This window comes from Sturnira hondurensis, unplaced genomic scaffold (genome assembly GCF_014824575.4).
Source record: "Sturnira hondurensis isolate 20B ecotype Veracruz unplaced genomic scaffold, ASM1482457v3 Scaffold0021354, whole genome shotgun sequence".
In the NCBI taxonomy this organism is placed as follows: Eukaryota; Metazoa; Chordata; class Mammalia; order Chiroptera; family Phyllostomidae; genus Sturnira; species Sturnira hondurensis.
The window spans coordinates 31,422,575-31,445,918 of record NW_028093985.1 but is presented as its reverse complement, the minus strand read 5'-3'; the positions used below and the strand labels follow the sequence as shown (position 1 = coordinate 31,445,918).

Genomic DNA, 23,344 nt, shown 5'->3' with positions numbered 1-23,344 from the left:
TCTCTGGTTGAGGTAATATTAACATGAGTCATTGTCAAGTCACAAATTTTTGTCACTCTGCCATACAACTTGGTACCGTATCAGTGACACTCAATGACTCAAAAGAAAGACATTACAATACATTAGAGAAAGCGAAATGTACAGCTAGCTATTTGAAAGAGAAGAGAAAGCAGGAATGCCAAAGTAATGAAATTCTAGTGCAATGTGAATTGCTACCAAGGAGATTTTATTTGCTTATGTATTATTGAAAATAATTCGAACCGCCTAGCCTTTCAAGAGCGAGCTGAGTAGTCTTTTTGTGTTAAAACATGGGAGTAAGCAAACCAAGGTCAAACATCCACCACAATCTCAGTTGAAAAAACGAGTGTCAAAGCAGCGTATTATGTTTCACTTTGTGAGATTCATGAACACACAGACGAATGTTGAAGCATTTGTGCCCAACCTGTAAAGTAAATATTTCGTGCAGTTACAACAAAGGCCGTGGTAAAGAAACAGCTCTGAGTCGTCGGGCATGTGAGCAAGACTTCTAATCTCTCTCGTTTTTGTTTCTGAAAACACCTGCTAGAGTAGCGAATTCCCCAACCTGTAGTCACTTTAGCCATCGTGAAATTGGCCAGTTTTTGCTATTTTATATGTGTAACATCTAATGCTGGAAGTTTAAAGGCTTGACTGAATTTATAAATTTAGGAATTATTTTTCATGGGCCCCAAGTGTCTCAAAGTTAAGAGACTTATAAATAGCTTTAGCAAATCAATCCACAAATTCACTTAACAAAGTAAGCTAATATTTATTATGTGTTTCAGTTTTTAACCCAATCAGTTTCTGACTGTCTAAAATTAAGAATTGTACAATGTAACACGAGCATAGCACACTTCAGCTCCACGGCCAAAGCCGGATCATGTAAAAGGACCAGTGGGCCTGTGCAACATTTTAATGGAATCATACTCATAATACATATTAATCATAGTGAATTGAAAAATTCTATTCTGAGTTATCACCTTAAGAAATCTAGTGCATGGATACTTGCTTTTGGCACCAATGTGCTGAAGAAATAAAGCAATTTTTAAATTAGAAAGAACATGTCAAAATTCATTTTGCTTATTCTTCTCTAAATTCAGTTAAACGTATTTGGCCAGCATTTAAGTGCCTGCATGTTAAAGATGTTTGTATTTCAAATAATTTGGAACGGCAGTAAAAAATTGAGTATTTTACTTTCAACATTTCAATTTTAATTTTAATGTTGATTTGTATTCCTTGTCCAGAGACAGAAAATAAGACCAATCTATCTTGTGTGGGCTTCGGGCTGTCAGTCTTGGTGAAATGTTCGTGTAACTGAATCTTCAGGCTAACTCTGCTGAGTCATCTTGGCATACCTAATTTTTAGCTGGGTAAAAGATTCCACAGACTTTTACTAATAAATATTTGATTCCATTCAGATTCTGTCCCAGAAATTTCCCATAACTTGCAATTTTTAGAAGTTTATTCTTGTCTGAAGCCACCTCCTTAATTATAATAAAAATGAAAGTTTTTAAGGAAGTTTGAGATATAAGGATCCAAAGTTTACTTAGCAGTTCAAAAGCAGTGAATACAGTTTAAATGCCATAGGCTGGACTCTGAAGGAGTAATCCATAAAATACAACATATTGATCAGTGGTGTTTAACTTTATTTTTCCCCTTTTGGTGAAAGTTAAAAATGGAAAACTTAAGTGTTTTAGTTAACTTAAAAAAACATACAACACAAGATAGTAGAAAGACTTGCTACCTAAATACTGTTTCACACTTTTTGGATATCATTTTTGGTTCCAATACTTTTAATCACAAAAAGTAACCATTTTGCTAATATTTAACAATTAAAATAAATCTGTTTGTATGCCTTCTAGGTTAGAAAATATCAGTGCAGCATCATTGCACTTCAGTAATGAACTGTGACCACGCACATAAGGAAATGAAACTTCAAAATGTTTAATGATGAATCAGTTGAATGCATATCATTTTACTATACAAAGAGCTTCACCCATTAGGAACATACAGAATTTCTCATTAAACGGATTAACAATTTTTTCTGCTTATTATTATTGAAATTTGTTTCTTTTCCTCATCCATAAAAAGAACAAACTCCCTACAAAGTCCCTACATTTTTCTTCAGTATTCATCCACGCAAGTTTAAAAACAAGGCAGTACGGATAATTCTGCTTTTCCCTTTGCACAAATCTAGTTTGGGGTATGAAATTATAAACAGAAACTGAAATACTGTTTTATGATGACCTCACAGAAGGCCAGAGGCACAAATTCCCAGGTGAATTTTAATGGTGTCTCCACTAAGACAAGTCATTCAGAAATGAAGGCAAGTGACGTTCCTTTTATTACACAAATCTGTAAATTAGAAACAGCAATGTTTGTCATGATTATTTTATTTTCTATCTCTGTTAAGAGCAGCTCTAAAAAACAGCCTGATGATTCACATAATTAGGTAAGCAAATCCAGCTTTATAAACATGTGACCACTATTAATCTTCTGGCATGTAAACACTGCGTTTGGATGCGCACAAGTACACTCTCTGCCTTTAGTCTTTGGGTACCCTGGCTTGTAATATTTTGTTCTGATATTGAAACAGAAAGTGTGTGGCTTTGTTTTATGCAATAAGCTGATTTAAGAGTAAAAAATTTGTTGAAGGAAATTCCAAGTTTTTGTGTGTACATAAAGGGCTTTGTACAATAAATATGCAGCCATTAAAAAGTTACGAAGGGACAACATCATTTAAAACCTCAACTCCTGATGCCAGATTGCCAAATCTAATCCTCCTCCTCATCACCGGTGACATGATTTATTTGCTTAAAGGAAAACTATGGCTTCTCCATGCCACACCCTGTATTAAGGATGACATACCAGTGTCAGTCAAGAAGGTGAAATAAGTATGTAAGAAATATTCAAGTCAGATGGAATAATTAAGCACTGTGAATTTTTAGTTTGACTTTTTGCTTCTGCCCAAGATTACTTTTAGTTCAGTACGCATGCTACACTAGCTAGAATTTAATGAGTATTATTTTTACTGAGTTTTCGAATTTGGAACACTTTTGATCCAAAAGTGTTGGATCAGCATGGGCTTCTTGTACCAGTTTCACCCTCTAATCCATTTCCCCCAAGTGTTCACTTGTATCCCTCACAAATTCATTACAAAGTGTCCGGATTATGCCTTTTAGACTAATCGGGAACTTAAATCTCAAACGCTATTCTGAAGAAGTGTAGAGTATATAATTTTGGTAATCTGTAAAACAGCTGCATGCAGTGTGTACTGTATGACCACAGCACCAAACCCTTTATAAAAGCCAAGCATTCCTTCCTCCTGCTTTATGGAATTAACACAGTCTCTCATCCCCTCATACTGTGTATTAATTGGAAGCACTTCATAGCCAAGGTCGGTATTGTCGATGATTGTGCGTGTTCCTTGAATGTGAAGGCGGTGCAACACTGTTTCCAAGGGGTAAAGTAGAACATCAGAACAAAGACTGGCAGCAAAGTTAGCAATAAGTTCTGGAAAATAAGCATCCAGCATACTCTGCACCGGGCTAGTGCTCTCAGCCGGGTGGCTATGGTAAGTCTTTCTCTTTAGAATTAGCAGGACAAACTTCTGAATGATTGAGCTGATGATGTAATGCAGAACCCCATGCAGCACGGTAGGGAAGATCAAGGAGAGGAGAGGAAGCAGTCGTTTGCTATGAGGCACTCCCATGCCTATCGCTCTTCCAATGCCTTCTTTAACACATTCCAAAATTCCAGCATTATCTCGAATTATCTCACTCTAAAATGAAAATGATGAAATGAGTAAAAGTTAACATTTGCTTACTTTGCCACAAAATAGAGCTCTTTTCAGATCCCCTTTTTAAAAAAGATTTTATTTATATTTTTAGAGAGAGGGAGAAGGAGAAAGAGAGAGAAACATCAATGTGTGATTGCCTCTCATGCACCCCATATTGGGGACCTGGCCCATAACCCAGGCACCTGACCTGACTAGAAATTGAACCAGTGACCTCTGGTTCACAGGCCGGTGCTCAATCCACTGAGCCATACCAGCCAAGGCTAGATCCCTTTTAAATCGTAACTTACTGACTGAAGAGGGAAAACATCAATGGTTTGCAGACTTCAAATGTTACCTAGGGGTTAGGCACCTATTGGCTGGGGGAAGTTGGGGGTGGAGGGATGGAGCAAAAAGGAAAAAGGACTCGTGGACAGGGACTGCTGCGGAGAGGAGGGTATAAGGGGACTAAATAGCAATGGAAAAATATAATAAAGATTATACAATTAAAAAAGAAAGAAGGTGAAGGGGTCAAAGAATATACATGAAGGACCCATGAGCACTGACAACAGTGAGGGGACTGTCTATGGAAGTGGGGGGAGGGGCTGGATGGAAGGGGGCAACGGGGGGAAAAGTGGGACAAGTATAACAGTATAAACAATAAAATGAAATAAAAACTTCTATGAAAAAGAAAAAAAGAACTCGTATAAAACAGACAGCAGTGAAGTTGGGAGTTATTTTTACTGGTAAAGGGGAATAGGGAAGGAGCTGTGGGGGAACACATCTGGTTTCCCCAACCTCAAGATGCTCCTCAGAACTAAATTTTGAAGAGCAGTAACTACATGAGACCTAAAGAGGTAGTTCAGTGCCTACAGTTCTCACAATTGGATTCACACCCTGCTTCCATTACTCACTGTTCATGTGACCACTGAGAAGTTACTTAACTTCTCCTAAGAGTCAGTTTACTATTCTATAAACATGGAATTAGTACCACCTACCTTTCACGCACAGAGTTGCTGGGAGCACTAAATGAAAGAAGCCTGAAGCCAGAAGGCACTTAATAAATGTTCGTCGTCATCATCTACAATGTCTTTGCCTTTTTATAATTTTGAGGAAATGTACAACAAAGTTTGCGATACAGATTAGTCATGGACAGTCAGAAAAGAAACAGCTAAGAAGTCAATTTGGCTACAGCAATGACTGAAGAAATGAATGAAAAATGTAGTCAGGGGGCCATACTATTCCACTAAGTAGACTTTGGCTTTTAGTCAGATGGAAAACAGCTGGTTGGCTTTATGTGGAAGATGGACAAGAAGTAACTGATGTTAACACTGGTTTACATAACACTGGCTGTTGCAGAGGAGAACAAGGGCAGAGGCTGGGAAACCAGTTAAAAAGTTAACTATGTAATCTGGAAGAGAGATGATGGTAGACTAGACCACCAAGTAGTAATGCAAGGGAAGTGCTTCAGTTGTGCTTTTATCCTAAAATTACAGCCAGTAAGAAATGCTGGTAGATCAGATGTGGACTATGAAAGAGAGAAGCCAAAAATAACCTCAAAGCTGCTGGCCAGGGGAAGTGGACCAACCACACCAAGCATCTTACTGAATTGGGAAACATGGGTGGGGTAGCATTTTGAAGGAGAGATCAAGAGTTCGGAAATGTTAAGTCTAAGGTGTAAACACGGAGTTCCCAATTTAGACTGTAGGAAAAAACTCCAAACTGGACATGTAAATGTGAATTGCCAATAAACAGAATATATTTAAAACCATGAACTAAATTTACCTCACCAAACCTACTCCATCTCCCTATCTCTGACCCTTTCCCACTTCAGTCTATTTTTAATAAAGCAGCCAAAGAGATCCTAATAAAGAAATGCTAGATCACATCACTCCTTGGTTCTAATCCACCAAAAACTTTCCATTTCCCTCAAAATAAAGGCTAAATTATTGCAATGACCTACGAAGTCTTATATAATTTCTCCCCCTCTTAACCCTCAGATCCCATCTAATGAGTTTCAACTATACTGGCCTTCTTTGTGCTCCTTGAACACATGAGATACATCCTACCTCAGGGCCTTTGCACTTGTCTTCCCTTTGCTTAGAATGTTCTTCTTCCAAATATCTGTGTATTGTAAAAGAAAGATATGCAAGAGGAGAAATCTAAGGGAAAGAAAACAGGTTTCTAAAAAATCAGACAGAAGAAATCAAAATGAGGCAATTAGTGGGTGGAACTTGGAGCAGGAAAAAGAGGAAATGAATATTGGGTTAAAAAAACAAACAAAGTGAGCTGGATACTTTACATAAATTACTCTTTTAGTATTTATAGCTCATTTTATGTATGAGAAAGTTAAGATTTAGGAAGGGTAAGACATTTGTTTAACATCACAGATCTAAACAGAAATGTGGCCCTGGCTGGTATAGCTCAGTGGATTGAGTGCAGGCCGGCGAATCAGAGTATTGGGGTTCGATTCCCAGTCAGGGCACATTCCTGGGTTGCAGGCCAGTTCCCAGCAGGGGACGCATGAGAGGCAACCATACATTGATATTTCTCTCCCTCTCTCCTTCCCTCCCTCTAAAAGTAAATAAATAAATAAAATCTTTTTTAAAAAAAGAAATGTGATTCTGATATAGGTCTGTCTAAATCTAAAACTTGTTTCCCTCCAATATATCATGCTACTTAACTGTTTTTTTCTTAAATAACCAACTTCTTGCTATTTCCCCCTCTTACCTATATGAGGATATCTCAGAGTAATAACTATACGCTGCAGCCCCATACAAAGGTTTTAGAATTTATTTAACACACTGTCAAATGTAAGAGGAGAGAAAAGTGTATTTGGGTAGCAAGATATTAGCTTCAGTCAACAGAAATTAATTCTAAAAAGCAAATAAACACATAAATAATGGGGCCAAAAACAGTTAAGTGGAAAAGAGTAATTAGAAGAGGAAAGGCTGACTAGTGAGGGTTTCATAGAGAGAAGAAACTCATACATATTGAGGACAAACACATGCTATGGAAGATAGGTGATACACAATTGGATTCTGTGTAAAGGTGAAGTTAAACTAGCTTCACCTTATATTTGGTTTTGTTGTTGTTGTTTTAAACATTAAAAAACATTTAATTGTTAATTACAGGCGTCCCCATTTCCCCCCATCACTCTCCCCTGCCCTGCTCACCTCCCTTCGTTTATAGGTTTAAGTGCAGGAACCATGCGGTGAGAAAGTATTTTAACCTGGTGTACTTGAAGTGCCACCATGTGGTTAGAAATAGTAAAACAACTTAAAACACTAGCAGGGGATTTCTTTTAGCATTGTAGCACTTCACATACCATAGCATCAAACGTTCTTTCAAAGGCGTATTTAAAAAGAATGCTACTAGTAAACTACCATGCAGACTACTTCCTGCTCACTATTAGGATGACTGTCTATCAGGTTTTATGCTTAGGTGATTTATTGTCTTATGATAAGCCATAACCATTGAGTTGTGCTTAAAAGTCTTAAAAAGTGAAAAAAAAAACCCCTATGACTTCTTTATATTTAAAACAAACAAGTCATAAGCTGGGTTCTGAGATAACTGAATGAAGAGTGCAGCTGTCTACGCTGAGATTACAAAATTAAAACTAAAAATGTGAAGTAAGTTTGCAAAGGAAATATACTCATCAGCAATGTGCTAGTATATAACCTTTGATATATGTGCATCTGAAAGATAAAATTTTAAAAGGATATTGTCTTAAAATTTTTCTCTTTACAGTCAGACATATTTACTATTCCAAAAAAAATCCTAAATTAAAATGACTATAAAAAATAGCTCACCTGTACTGTTTCAATTAGACTTGCTGAGTAAAAAGGCATTGCCACAACGTACGTTAGGCTGTAGAAATTAAAACAAATTCATTAGTATACTGTAATAAGATGCTTATACTAAATTTTTAAATATACTTTTAATATATCAACATAATTTATATTGAAGCCTGAATGATATTTTCAAGGTTTTCAACTATTAATACCTGTAGCCTAAAGATACTTAAGAGACCTGTACATAGAATTTTTATTCAACAATTAGAGACAAAAAATTAAGTATTAATAAGAATGCAAGGACGAGCTGCAAAGAAAATAGATTTTATTTTAAACCAGTATAAATTGTAGGCTGGTTTATGATTCACTGTTTGGATATCTACCTGCACACAGCTAATGTAGCCTATAACACTGGAACTTGAAATTTAGGATGAGGGATCCATTCCACTGCTTGTCTTTTTAGTGATATCCGAACAAGTATACTGTTCTGCTATTACCCTATATTACCATCATCCATTTCCAGACTCCCCACCCAGAAAAGCTAAGTCAGTCTTCTACGGTAAGTGAAGTCCCCTTTTATTATTAAAAAATGATATTGCATAGCTTTGCAAAGTTGTCTCCTGCCCCTAATATTTAGACAGAGTAATATTACAACTTTGCAAGCCTGCAAAATATAGTTATTTTAAAATAATATCAAGGTGGGACTTACCTAACCCTATGGGGCCAGGTCCTGGCAAGCAGTGGTTTTCAAGGTGAATGGAACATCACTAAGTAATAATGTGCTGGAACGCCCCCACACAGGGAGCCAGCAAGCTCGGGGGGGTTTCCAATTCACAATCTTCAAAAAAAATTAAAAAGTGAAGAGTAAAATTCTAATCTACAAAAATGGTCAGTGTTGTAAAATCACTAAGTGCCTTTAGGACTACATTTTAATGACACTAAGGTTTTGAGGTTGCTCATCACCACACAAATAAGTTTGTATCTTTGATTAATAATCAAATAATAATAATAATACTTTTCCTGGTAATTTGGGTTAAAACATTGAAGACCTCTGCTGACTTCCTAAGAAAAATTAGGTTCAGCCTTTCAAATTGGAAAGATTTATTTTAAAGATAACATATATTTCAGGATTTTATTCCTAAATCCTATGTTACTTGACCTTTTGAAATTCTAGTCCCACAAATATTTCACTGCTCTAACTTCTTTCAGTGTAGTTATTTAATAAGATTTTTTTCAAGCTCTAACACTAAAAATTAATGGAAATGTTCAATGTAAATGCCACTTGTGATACTTACGATTTCAGTAGAAGATGTTCTCCTATTTGCTTAGGATTCCATTTATGTGAAACCTCCCTAAAAAAGAAACATAAATTAAGTAAAACAAAAGCTATGTTATTTAAAACATCTTGAATTAGCTCAACTTTCAAAAAGGTATGCAGTTTTAATTTAAAAGAAAATCTGTAGGAGAAAGTATCCCAATATACTCTAATGGTGAATATTTTCCTTTCTGGGACACACTTCCAAGTAATTGTGGTGGTTTGAAAAAGAAAACAAATGTTCAAGGTATGTTTATGTTTCTATGTGTTGACAGAAAGGGCTGACAGAGGAGGAAGTTATAACTGATTATGAAAATGAACATGAGAAATTAAAAGAGATATAAAAGTGACAGGTTGAGAAAAATGGATGGGAAAAGGAAATGAAAATAAGAAATAGGATAAAGGGGGGGGGAAGCTTTAAAAAGTATTTAAGAATGGGAGTCACAAACAAAACAAAACGAAGTAACTAGTACAGAACAACGTTCGTAGCAACACAGGTTCTCAGCCCTGGTCTCTGACTTGAGTCTGCACTCCCCCCTCTCATCTCATCTGATACAACAAGGAATCCTGTGACAGAAGCAGAACAGGTACTGTCACATCTGTTTTATTTATGAGAAAAACGATGGTCAAAAGGATCACAGGGACATGTTCACAGACAGGCAGACAGGCAGAACACCAGTTCTGGTCTGGGACCAAGGTCCAGGACTGTGTGCTTCCTGCTATTGAGGTTCTTGCCTTTGGAAACCAGGAAAGAGAAGAAAAAGAAGAGAGGCAAGCTGAAAGAAGAAGAAAAAAGGAAAAAAGGTATCAAGAAAAAATTCCAAAAAAGAGAAAAGAATATGGAGAGACAAAAGGAAAAGCAAATGAAGTGGAGAGGGGATGAAAGCAGAGGCGGGAGGAGGAGCAAGGGAGAGAGAGAATAACAGAGAAAGGGAGGCGTAGCACCAGTGGGACACCAGCCGCTACCAGCTCCCCCCATGAGACTAGCACCTACTGCATAACAGCCACAGCAGGAAACTGAGAAAAACATACTCTGTCTCAACTAAGTGAATACAACCAACATAAGCAGATAAAGGACTACATAGATTTTATATTAAAAAAGCAAAGAAAATAGACACTAATAACATAAGTGCTCTAAAAACAAACCCCGTACCATTACACCACTACAGTATGCGAAGTTTCCTACATTTTCCCGAGACCGAGTGGTCTGCAGAGAAACTTCTAGAAAATAGAACTTCTGATTTACAAGATCTTGGAGAGCCTTCTGGGTCATGTTCTGATTAATACTAGAATACTACAGGCTTGAACAGCCACAAAAAAATATAGCTGGAATGACATTCAATGATTAAGTTGAAAAATGTAAAAAAAAAAAATTAGGTCTCTCACCTTACTGAGTGTGACTTTGTGATTACAAAACAAAATATGCTACATGGTTTGCCAATCATCTGGGCACCGCTATTAGTCTTTTCATGGCTGTAGAGAGTATTACCACAGGTCATTATGACATTGATTTTAAGTGTGAAGCTGTCATTAGCTTTAGGAACAGATGAGTCTGTGACCCGTGTTTCTGAAAGGGGTGGGTCACCTCCACATTGAGTACAAAACTAATTACTACTGCCAATTCTAAACATCATTAAGATTATTAAATTAAAGTAAAAGAGAGAAAAACAGAATTTAGAATAAAGTATTTTAAAGAATTAAGATTTTCAACCTGGCTGGTGTAGCTCATGGGATTGAGTGTAGGCCTGCTAACTAAAGGGCCCCTAGTTCGATTCCCAGTCAGGGCACTTGCCTGGGTGGCAGGCCAGGTCTGTTGCTTGAGTGTTTGGGGCACTCAAGTGGCAACCACACATAGGTTTCTCTCCCTCTCTTTCTCCTTCCCTTCCCCTCTTTCTAAAAATAAATAAACAAAATTGTTTTTAAAAGTTAAGATTTTCTTCCTTGTATCTGCTCTCTACTCCTTCATAAAATGGGTATAACTCATTGCCACAGCTCTAGAAATTTAAATTGGCACATTTAAGTGCTTCAGAAAAGAGGTCCAGAGGGGAGAGGGGAGAGAATCATAGGGGAAAAGGGGATGGACTCATGTGAACAAGTATAAAGGACACATGGACAATAACTAAGGTGGGGGGTGGAAATGGGAGGGAGGTGGGGAGCATGGGGCCGGGGGCGGGCAGGGTTGGGAATATAAGCCAGAAAGCTGTACTTGAACAAGAATTAAATAAAAAAATTATAAAAAAAGAAAGAAAGAAAGAAAAGAGGATGGTGTAGAAATCTACTTGATTAAAAGTAGATTTCATATTTCATATTTTCATATTTCATTATTAGATACCAAGATATGTAAATATAATTAACTATTTTCACAAGCAAAACCTGACCTTCACACAAGCAACAAACTTGAGAAGTGACTTGCTTTTTCTCAAAATAGTTTTCCGTTTGATAGACAAATATAGTTAATGCACAATCAATACAAAAAAGCAACAGAATTTTTAAATAACTCTATATTTAAATAGTCTTTACTTTCCACTGCCTCTGATTTCACATGCTTAAATAGCTTCCCTCTTAAAAAATCTTCCCTCAGCTTAACCCAAACCTCTCATCTTCCAGCTACCTCATCTCTTGTCAGTCAACTTTGTAATCTTGCTATTTCCATGTCCTAACTACCCACTCACCTCTAAACCCACTCCAAATTGGTTTCTACCCAATTATTCTAACAGAAACAGCTCCTGCCAAGGTTCCCATGACCTCCATGTCACTAAATCCAATGGACATTTTTAGTGGGTACTTCACTTGTCCTTTCAGCCACCATCAGGCATTCACATTCCTTCCTCCCCTCAGCACTCTCTCACCCTGTGTTCCACTATCCCACGCTCATCTGGCTTTTCTCCTCTCTCCCAGTCTCTACTGTAGACTCCTTGCAGGAGCATTTTTCCTAACCCAGCCGCCACTCTGGACTTCCTAGAGGCTTAAGCCCTCTTTTTTTCTTACTTCACACGTATACTCCTTCCCTGGGCAACCCATCTATTACCTTCCATTATCTTCAGTTTAGACTCCTTTATACGTCAACCTTATATATAGCATCTGTCTACTGAAAACTCCACCTGGACAGAGCAAAGCACCTGGACAGAGCAAATGACGCTGTCCAAAAATAAACTTAGGGTCTTTCTCTCCTACTCTTAGACTCTGTTAGTGCTACAATTTCGCTTACCTTAGTTCAGTTATCACTTCAAAAAGAAATTGCAGCCAAAAAATAAGGAGAAGGCTGAGAGTTGGAAGTACAGCAATGGAAGAATTAGAAAAGATCATCAAGAGCAAAGATGCGTCATTAGAAGCCAAGGCTGGGATCACTGACACCCTTGTATTCCTAGTTACTACACATGGATGTGCAAGGTAAACAGTGAAGGAGTCTGTTTAACTAAAAAAAAAAATTAAACAAGTTAAACAGTGAAGGAGTCTGGTTTAAAAAAAGTTAAATTGTTTGAAATATGTTATTGAAGGACATCACTACAGAGACCTAGAGTAAATTAAGCCTGAAACATTATTGGAGACAAAAAAATGGCAAAATTGCAGTTGTTTTATTTCAGACACATCCTAAGAAGGCGGGGTTCTTTGGAAAAGACAATACTGCTGGGAAAAATAGAAGGAAGCAGAGAGAGGAAGAGCAAATAAATGGACTGAAAGAAGCCATAAGCACATGTATAGAAGCTGAGCAGGGCAGATGAGGACAGAACATTGTAGACATCACTCATTCACAAGCTTGCCAGGTGTAGATGATTCAAGGGCACGCATGTACCACATACATGCTTAGGAACTGAACTGAAGTTATTGAAGAAAGATTTCACTGTGTTTTTTTAAAAAAAGATATTTAAAGTCAGTGAATTCAGAGGTGTCATTAGGAAAAGACAATGTGAGGAGAAATCGTGAGATGTTTATGCTGGTCAACTACAAATGTGAGCTGAGTCTAAATAATCTGGAGTTCAACAAAATAGTTTCTGTGAGAGACAATTAATTACACAGATAGCCGAGATGCTCCTGATGTCAGTGACAGGAGAAATGCCATATGCAAGAAAGTAAAGGGTACTTCATCGTAGAGCAACACAGCCTAACTCACTCCACCTGGGGAAGGTTTGGGGGAGGACTCAGGAGGGTTCTGAGTGGTTGATAGAGATCAAATGTTGATTCTGTGCTTGGTCCACTTTGTGCCATTTAGTCTATACTATCTTCTTAGGGGAATTCATCCACCCCAATGTTTCAACTGCTCCTTTTATGCCACTACATTCATTGCTATGCCTCCAGCTTCAAATTTTAAGACTCTGACCCATGGTTCCAACCACTTAAGATACGTTTCTCCTAGATGTCTAACAGGAATCTCAAATATCATCTATGGAAGGTCAAATTTCTCATCTCCTTTCCATTCCAACTTATTCTTCACGAATTCTTCAACTTCTGATTCCACTCTATAAATCTCCGTCACTGCTGACAATCCACTCTTCCACATGCCCATTCCCAATCTATGACCAATTACCAATTGTACAGGGTCCAGCAGAAGTAATGCCTGCTTGAGTGTGGCTGGTAGGGTAATAATGTGGGTGTCACTATTTACAGCTTTAATTTGAACATTTCACCTAAAATGTCATATGGTGTGCTTGAGTGTAATACTGTTATGTTACAGAATTACACACTTATGATTTTATAATAAAAGATTTTGTAATAAAAAGGGGTATAATTTGTGCCAGACGCTGTACTTCAGAAATGTCTCTCCAGCCCACCCCTTTCCCTTGTTTCCCAGTGCAGACCCTTCTCACTCTGGCCCAGTTTCCTGTAACAGTCCTGCACAGGCAGACGGAGGTCTACCAGTCAGTCCCTTCTTTGTTTAGTGCCACTTGAGTGTATCCTCAATGAAATCACCCACATTAAACAAAACAAAACAAAATAAACCCCTCTGAGTTCCAATTCCAGATAATAAATCCTAAGGCCCTTACGAAGGCACTGGCATGCTTCAGTCCAGCAGCTCAGTGTCCCTTCCCATTATTGCACTCCACTGATGCCCACGGTTCTCAAGCAGAGAACACATTACCCAGACCTCCCGACCTCCAGTGAGCATGCTGTCACCTCTACTCAAATCCTCTCCTCCCCCGCCAACTCAATTCCTACACATATCAAGATCTAGTTCCGATTTCAGTTCTTTTTCGATATTCCCCACATTAACTGCAGAAGTGTTCCTCGGGCTCCAAAAGAGGGTTGTTTAATTAGAGCACTATTCACGATGTACTATAATTTGCTTACATGTGTCTCCTTCACCAAACTGGCTACTGAAATAGCAGCAATTGCTCACACAGCCACATTTGTTCCTCAGTTGATTGTTGCTGACACAGTAGTAGGAGGTGAAAGACATACCTCAATAGATACTATACCCTGAAGCATTTCCTTTATTTTTATTCAATAAGATATAATGAATAAACTTTATTTTGCCTCTTAGCTACTTCAGGCAAGTCAAGTTTTCTCCTTCAAAGTATTTTTAGAAGCTCTCATATTTTGTCATACTTTTTACTGAGAAAACACCCACAAGGTACCTTGGTAAAGGTGTGAATTCACTGATTATTCCCTCTGCTCCAAGTGCGATTCCCTGGACAATAAATGTGCTTCCCATTCCTTTCCAAAGGGCCCTTGGTCCCTACAATGAACAAAATTTACTGTTATTTCTGTTAATGCCTAAAAAAGAAGCACAAAAAGGGTCTTAATAAAACTCCATACTGAATGTTTACTTATATTTTCAATGGGGCATTATTAAAAAGAACATTTTAGTACAGAACTTCAACTAAATTAACTTCTAAGATTATTTTAATGTTTGTTGGGTAGCCTACATTTAGGCCCAGATGAACATTTCAATTTGTTAAATATCTCTAATACTGATTAAATATCCCTAATACTTAATTTTGGCAAAGGTGTAAATTCACTGATTATTCAGTAACAACAAAAAGATGTCATTATCATGTTATATTAATTTTAGTACAAGAGTTAAGATATTTTTATTAACCAAATTATAGAAAATTATTGTTGCTTTAATTATTATTAAGGCTAAATAGAACTTGGCCTTAATAATAACTTTATTATTAAATAAAGTTATTTAATGATAACTTTAACAAAATCTATAGACTAATTCTTACCTGAGTTTTGTTGAAGCTGTACATAATATTGATGACTGTAAATGGCGTGAGATGGTAATGCCGAGCATGATAATTAACCTGCAAAAAAGATATTTCACGACTATTTTGTTATTGTTTTGATAACAAACATAAAAGTAACAAGGACATACAAGATGCACGGTGGAGTCACAGCAGAAACAAAAGTTCAATCTGAAAGTCAGCATAGATTATACATAAGCAAAATTACTCCTGAAAGTGCTTTAAATAACTTATTTAAAGTACAGTGCATATGGTTATATAAATACAACTTTGAAGACCAATGCACAACATACACAGTAATACAGATTGTACAATAAAGGTTTTGTTGTTTGGCATTTATGTTTCCTTCAACATTCAAATTACATTCAATGTGACAAAACACTTATACTTCTTCACACACGGGAACCACAAAGAACTTAGGGAACAGGAGATAGGTGTCTCCCAACAGCTAGCATTGTTCAAACTATAAGCTATAAACAATTAGTGAATCATAAAATCAGTAAAGGGAATCAGACCACTAGTTATTAAGTGAAATAACTTTTAAAAGTGTCAGGATGCATCACATACTCTAAAGTTATTTCATAAAACATTTTTTAAAGTTACACATATATATGTATCCGCTGGATCACAATGCCACAGCATCACAATTTATAAAAACTGTTTGAAATTCACTGTTTTGAGGCATATATGACTATTTATGTTTTTTAAAAGGTTATTTCTCTATATACACTTATTTTTAAGTGCTAAGCATGAACCTCTTAATTTGTAATTATTTACATCTTTTCTACTCAGTTACTCAAAATTACTCAAAAATCTACTCAAAATTCTAACTCAATTTTCAAAGCAGGTAAGTTGTTATATTATAGTTGTGCCTCAGTCTAGTCAACTGACCCCTGAGAGTCTTCAAAGGAATTGACAAATTCAAAATTACCTTCTTTTTTTTTTTTTCAAAATTACCTTCTTGATACTAAGACATGATTTGCCTTTCTCCCTGTGTTGACATCTTCGGTAACAACAGAGACGGGTAAACTGCCAACCCCTTCGCATGAATCAAGACAGTGGTACAAACTGTATTTGTGTCCTAATTGTATTGTTCACCCCGCTTACTTAGAAGGAGGAAAAAGGCACTTCCACTCAACAATGTCCTTGCTGAAGCAGTAAAATACATTAATTTTATAAAACCTTAGCCCTTGGGTACATATCGTTTTTCTAATTAATATTTTGCATGTTGCACAGTAAAGTAACATGGCTGCTGTGGGGAGAAGCACTCGTCTCATGAAGCTGCAGGCTGCACTAGCCACTTCTCTCACGGACCCTATTTCCTCTAGAAAAACTAACAGAACTAAAGTCATTTACACTGAGGACACGTGTTTTTTTTTATGAACAAAGTGAGCATATCTATTTAAAAAAATACAAAATAATAGTATTTGTTGCCAATGATATATTTGAGTATACAAGCAAAAATTAGGATTCTGGAACACCTGTACCCACCCACCATCAAGAGCTTACCAACACTGAAACACTTCTCTGTGGGACTGGAGTGATTTCAATGATGGTGTTTTTTTTTTAATACTGTATAATCAAAAGATTATATAACTTTCAGAAGACCTATGTAACTCAGTACGCCAACATTTTTCAATTAATCAATTCGTGATGTAACAGAATCATGCATGGGTTAAAAATCCACTCAACACTCAGTACAGATCAACAGACTTTAATGTAACAAAGTATAAAAAGTTAATGGATATAGTTTCAGATTTCACATTGCAAATAACCTTTAAGACATTACCACTTACTGAGTTTAGACATAGTATCAAAAAACAATATCTGCCAATTCTCTAAAATGAAATATAAAATACTCCTATTTTCAGATACTTATGTTTATACAGTTAGATATTCTTTTTTCTTTCGAAAACAACATATTGCAACAGATGGACTGAAGAAGTAGATGTGAAAATCTGGCTGTCTCCTATTATGCTAGCTATTAAAAATATTGAGAAAATAGTGTTTCTTTTTCATACAAAAGTCATTTTAATATCTAAGGGGTTTTGGTCGCCAGTTCAATTCCCAGTCAGGGCACATGTGTGGGTTGCAGGCCAGGTCCCCAGTGGGGGACACATGTAAGACAACCACACATAGATTTCTCTCTCCCACTCTTTCTCCTTCTCTTCCCCTCTTTCTAAAAATAAATAAAGTATTAAAAAAATCTAATGGGTTTATTATTAGTTTTAGTGAATTAAAAATATTGATAGATATAAGCCATATACACAAAAGTTCTTTGGAGATCTTAATTTTTACAACTTAAGAGGCTTCAAAGATCAAAATGTTTCAGAACTTGATATATTATAGCTTTCAGTACATTTCACACAGAATAATGGCTACATGGTCTAAGCCATTTATCTGAGTGCTGTACTTCAAACCAGGGTTAGGATTATTGTTTAGAAGGTCATAGGAAGTAGATTTACCTGACATTGGCGGCGTAGAACAATGCAAGGATGAGCCAGTACATTTTCTGTAAAGAGACTATTAAAGAATAATTTATAAATATATAAATATATAGCCAAAATTTAATTTATAACATACATGTATCTGTCTGAAATTATTTCTGCTTGAAGGATCATGCATTATTTTGTTTCCCATTTTTTAAACTGAAAAATACATAGAGAGAGCCCTGGCTTGTATGGCTCATTGGACTGAGCACCAGCCTGTGACCCAAAGGGTCACCAGTTGGATTTCCAGTCAGGGCACGTGCCTGGGTTGCACCACACATTGATGTTTCTCTCCCTCCCTCCTTCCCCCTCTGTCTACAAATAAATAAAAAATCTTAAAAAAAAAAGCTGTCCAAAAATAAAAATAAAAAATACACAGACATGTTTGCAAATTATTACCAATAACAAAATTAATATGAAAAGAATTAAAGAATTAATTAACAAGAATTAATATGAAAAGAACTGCGCAAACTGGTAGGCAAGGGAACAATGTGTAACACTGAAATGTATAGTATAAAAATGAAACTATATTTCTTTATATGCAATTTGGGAAACTCCTTTCCTAGACAATTTAAATGCCCCTTTTAATTACTTTCAGATAATGTCTTCGGCACAAAGTTCCTATCAGAAGAGCCACCTACTTTTCATGAATGTCATTCTATTATTTTTGGCTTTGATGTACTTTGCCTTTAAGTTACAAGAATTTCCATGACCATGTTAATTGACGATTATTTTATGTATAAAATAGTTCTGAAAACATTCCCTACAAACAAGTTACAACCATGGCTCAAGTACTACCAGTTTCACATGCCTGCAAGGCTGTGCACGCACACACACACGTACATATAAACACATAGAAAATAATACATCAAATGGACAATAGCTTTAAGTCTAAACAGTGAGGCTAAAGAAAAAATAACTAAAAGAAAAATTTTGATGCACAATTTTTTCTATTGACATTAACATCTTCAAGTTTAATCATGCAAATAAGATAATTTTTTTACTACAATGTTGAAAACAATGAGTTATTCTAACATATTCTAACAGTATTCACTGGAGATCATATAATAAAGATTGCAAGCTTTTCTTACACAAAATAGTCATTAAAAATAAAAAATAATAATGACGCCTATTAAATGTTGATTGTGAACAAAACCTAGACTCTATGTTGCTAAATATCTTGTTGTAATTCAATTTTTTAGGAAGAACGTTCAATGTAAAATTACTCATTTTCTGGAGGGGAAGAGATAATATTAGATTTCATTTATTCTTTGGATAGATACATGAAAAGTGTTACAACAGTCCTTACAAAATTATTTTGTGATTATAAAATTCAATGACTATTCTCTATCCTTATGGGAAAAATCAACTTAAAATTTTTAAGGAATCATTTTTCCTGCAAAATAGTATTCAATATTTAATCTACTGCTACAAAGAACAATCTAAAGAAAGCACTACTCATGACTTATTATTACATTAAAAACTTTAAATAAAAACTTAAACAAAAGATCTTTAGATAAAAAATTACCTTGCAAGTCCAATACCAAATCCAGCAAATCTACTCAACTGTTCTAAAATAGAAGAAATAAGATTACTCATAACCAATATTTAGATTTACTGTAAAAACAACAAAACTGTATTTTACTAACATGATACTCATGTAAAGTTTAGGTCCCCAAGTCAAATTCTGATAGTGGCCAGGGAAGTCACTTGAACGAATGAAGGACTTACTGGCCCTATGGCAAGTTGCAGGCACACCTGCCCTTCAGCTCCAATTCATTGTTGCACCAAAGGACTACCGGCCCAGACTCTCTAAGCGACGATTTTGGAAAAAAGATATTCTCATTTTTATGTAGTATCTTCTAGTTAAAAAGCATTGGCAACTATTTTAAAAAGTGTTGAAACACTGTGTTGGCCAAATCAAACACGTCTGTAGGTAGAATCTAAGGGCTACCAGTTCTCCATTCCTGACAATAAACAATACACAATTTTTTTCTGTAGAAGGCTCTAACTGATACTCATACCAACAACCTTACCTCCCCTGTTGGAAAACTAGTCAGTCCCTGTTAGTGGTGGAGAGCATCTACGTTAAATACTCACAAGTAAAACACCACAAAATTATTAACTGGAGAGTACTTAGAGTAATCAAAGTGGGTAAATAAGGTTCTCTTTTTCTTTATCTCCCTGAATTTTAAGTATTTTGAGTGTAGCTGTTTAACTAGGTCTCTGTGACAGACTACTGGGTACATGCGTGCTGCTGCTGATGGCATTTCTATTGTCTTCCTAGAAAAGTTCACAGCTGGAAACATCTCTATGCACATATCAAAACAGAAAAAATATTTTCTCCTTGACTAAAAAAAATCTCAAAATCATGGTAACATCTCACAACCACAGGGGATAGGTCATCAAATTTCAGCTGTAATACAATATTCCCAAGGGATAATTTTCTCTCATCCTTTCTCTCCTCTCTTACCACATCTCCCCTCTCTGGTTTTTAAAATGAAGCAATGCCCTCACTATTTCTTTACAGTCAGAACAAGTCGGGGGGACAGGTCATCAAATTTCAGCTGTAACACAATATTCCCAAGGGATAGTTTTCTCTCATCCCTTCTCTCCTCTCTTACCACATCTCCCCTCATGAAGCAATGCCCTCACTATTTCTTTACAGTCAGAACGAGACCATGTAAACATGTCCCTGAAGAAACTATTCACCCTTATTTTGAAAACTGTACAAGTGAGACAACAGCTAAATCTTTTGCCCCAGTTATGGTACTTTCCTCCTTTCAGCCTTCCTTTTTGTGTGTACTGATCATCCCCTAATAATAACAGGAAATACCACGATATTTTCTGGAAGATATTAGGAAGGTTCACTATTGTTAATTCTGTAAGGCTCTCAGGCGTCTAACCTCCTTGCAGTTAAGATTTGCCAGCCTCTTACTGCTGCTAAAAGAATCCCGGTTGCACCAAGAGCTCCTCCTCATTGTAACCATCAGAGCAGGAATTATGAAAAGATAAGCTTTACTGCCTAAGAAGGTACCTATGTAGCAACCATATGTGCATTTTGAATTATTTAATTTATAACTGTCCAGTACTACTTCTGGGACGAATAAGAAGAAAAGCAGGAAAAGTAAACAAACCAACTGTTACCACACTAAATCACTGCTTCTCCTCCACATCATTTGCTGGCCAGACTATATTTAGACAGGGTCTACTCCTCCTAATTAACCCAAATCAAATAAATACTGTAGCACCTCCAAGTCAAAAGAGAAGAAATGAGAATAAAATACGTCTAAAATATACTTAATATTTAATGATATAATCTACTATTCTAACAATTTCAGGAGAAGTAGCCATTATTTCCATTTTATGAATAAAAAAGACATTGAAAATATTGGTATCTAAATCATACAGTATTGCAAATAAAACACAGGTCTTCTGACATCCTACATAAAATAATTATGTCTTGAATTCAAAGTCTTATCTTGTATCAGTGATTTTCGCTCCTTAGTGAATTTTTAAGTCAGAAAAAGGAAAGCAGAAGGTGCAGGCATTTCTCAGTTCCATAAGTCTTTTTTGAGCTGCCACAGGGTGCATGAATTTAGGATCTATAACTTATATACATTAAAAAGCATTATTTTAGCCCTTTAAAAATAAAAAAAATAAAATCACAACTTCTCTATGTATTTCAAGTGACTCATTTAATACACTTAAGGCTCAATTTGTTATTACCATAAGTGTTAACAGAAGAAAATGAGAAAGTGTACACATCTTCCCTTCTACCATAACGGGTTCTGATGCCAGGGGGTAGTTTGGTATCTAGAAAAGACACAACTCCTATGATTAAAAGGGACAAGGAGGGGAACAAGTATTTTTAGCCTACTATGTGCTCCATACTGCACTACGCATTACTCATACTTCTTTTTATTTTAACACTTAAAAAAACCCTGTTACTCTTCCATCCACCTTAATTAAAGATGAGAAAAGTGAAGGCTCACAGACCTTTACAAAATCCCTCAGCTTTTAAGAGTGGCAGAGCCAGGTTTGAGTTCAAGCCTGCCTGTGCTGAAAAACTGCAGGCACGAAGCTCCAATTAATCACATCAAAGAAATACAGCGGTCCTTTAATTGGGTACTGTTCACATGATTCTCAATAAACGAGAAACGATCCAAGAAATCAAGTTCCTTCTTTCTTGATTTAGGTAGATCATGGGCTGTAATACACCTAACTCGTAGAATTTAGAAATTCCTACCACACAGCCCACAGCTAAGACGAGTGTCGTTTTTGGAGGTGATCCCGGAGAAATTTCGGTGAGGACAAGGCTGGAGGCCCGCCTCAAGGACAGAGGACGCAGAGAGGGCAGAGAATGTGGTGCGCGTTAGACCAAGAGGCCCCGGAGGCCCCTCCGCGCGGTTTGTGGGGTCTGCAGGCCGCGAGGCCCTGCCCCGCCACTCCACCCACCCCTACCTTGCTCCCAGCGTCCCTCACCGCTGCTCTGCCCCGGCGCGCTGCCGCCGCTGCCTCCAGGAAAGGGTTCCTCCTCTGGGCCTTCGGGGGTAGACGGGGCGGGCACTCCGTAGGGCGGACTCTTCTCGCCCCAGTGCAGGTTACGGCTACCCGGAATGTCTGGGGGAGTGGTCACCCAGTGGCCCAGGTCCGACGCAGAGCTGAAAGACCTTGCAGGGAAAGCGCCGCCAAAGCCCTGCTCATCTCGGGTTCCCCCGCGATAGCCCAAACCATCAAACCCGTCCGGGCGCCGTGGATGCATCGCAGACGGGGCACGATGAGGCGAGCCAACCCGGCGCCCAGCACCACTGGGGCCACGGCGACTCCTGGCAATACAGACAACCCTCCTCCTCCTCCTCCTCCTCCTCCGTCGCCACCACCACGTCCGGGTAAATTGACAACCGGAAATCACGTTACAAACCCGGAAGTTCACGGATCACATGACCGTAGCCTATTCCGGCGGTCTTTAGAGACGCGGTTGCTAGGGACACGACAGGATTACAGGGCCCACTCTTAAATTATTACGGTTAGAGAGGAGGTGGTGGTGGAACACAGTACCGCAGAAGTGCTGAAAGGAAATAGGGATGGGCGATGCGGACTGGATGAGAGGAGGTCAGATAAAGGTGTTTCAAAACGAGCTAAAACTAACGCGTTCTTGGATCTAACTCTCATCCCAGCCAGAAACATCCCGCTCCATACAAAGGTCCCCAGACCTTTTCTCGCTAGGCTAGTGTTTCATCTATCACAGGGGGATTATTCAGAGCCTAGAGGTCCAAAAAGGTCGTAACATTACATCTAACTTTGCCTCCCGCAGTTGGCGTTTTGGATAAAATCTACTGAGAGAGGTTTGGCCCAGTGGATGCAAAGGTGTATGGACCGCTTAAGCAAGCATTAACAAGGAACGCCAGGGGAAAAACCCGCCCTCTTCCCTTCTCTTCTTCTCCCCGCACCCACCCCCCCCCCCCAACCCCTTATAAACTCTCCGGGACTTAGCAATTAAGCATGTTGTTTTTCTAGGGCCACAAACCGACTACAAATCGTTTTCTGTCGGTATTTCTTGGTGCATCTAAATCAGAGTATTCATACCTTTAAAGACTGAGACCTTACTTGAAAAATTAAAAGGACCCTACTACCTTTTTTCTTCAGTTGCATGGGCTCTTTGGGCAGAGTCTCTCTCCCTAGATCTGACTGAGCCTACCATGGATTCTTCCTGTGTCCCTTCTTCCCCACTGGAGCCCAACATTCGGAAGGCTTTCAAAAGAGAA

At 37.5% G+C, this 23,344-nt stretch overlaps 1 protein-coding gene across 3 annotated transcripts; it reads right to left on the bottom strand.

The window, feature by feature from the left end:
• Positions 1-239: 239 nt before the first annotated feature.
• On the bottom strand, positions 240-22,473 carry SLC25A46 (solute carrier family 25 member 46). Of its 3 annotated transcripts, XM_037032154.1 has the most exons (9): positions 22,062-22,473; positions 21,306-21,392; positions 19,105-19,147; positions 17,553-17,610; positions 15,070-15,147; positions 14,476-14,576; positions 8,883-8,939; positions 7,606-7,663; positions 240-3,799 (listed from the first exon to the last, which is right to left on the bottom strand). In XM_037032154.1, exons 1-9 carry the CDS (start codon positions 22,339-22,341, stop codon positions 3,221-3,223), a joined length of 1,341 nt encoding a protein of 446 aa, XP_036888049.1. In that variant the 5' UTR covers positions 22,342-22,473; the 3' UTR covers positions 240-3,220. The 3 variants fall into 3 exon arrangements, with proteins under 3 accessions (XP_036888049.1, XP_036888050.1, XP_036888051.1); XM_037032155.1 differs by lacking the exon at positions 21,306-21,392 and having other exon boundaries at positions 22,041-22,473; XM_037032156.1 differs by lacking the exon at positions 21,306-21,392 and having other exon boundaries at positions 22,062-22,472.
• Positions 22,474-23,344: the final 871 nt, after the last annotated feature.

Bases quoted from the DNA above. Each gene is read 5' to 3' on its own strand.
- SLC25A46 (XM_037032154.1), bottom strand. From the start codon at position 22,341: ATGCATCCACGGCGCCCGGACGGGTTTGATGGTTTGGGCTATCGCGGG. The intron at 21,393-22,061 runs GTGAGGGACGCT...TGTCTTTTCTAG, and splicing joins CGCGCCGGGGCAGAGCAGCG to ATACCAAACTACCCCCTGGC. The intron at 3,800-7,605 runs GTGAGCTATTTT...TTTTCATTTTAG, and splicing joins GTCTAATTGAAACAGTACAG to AGTGAGATAATTCGAGATAA.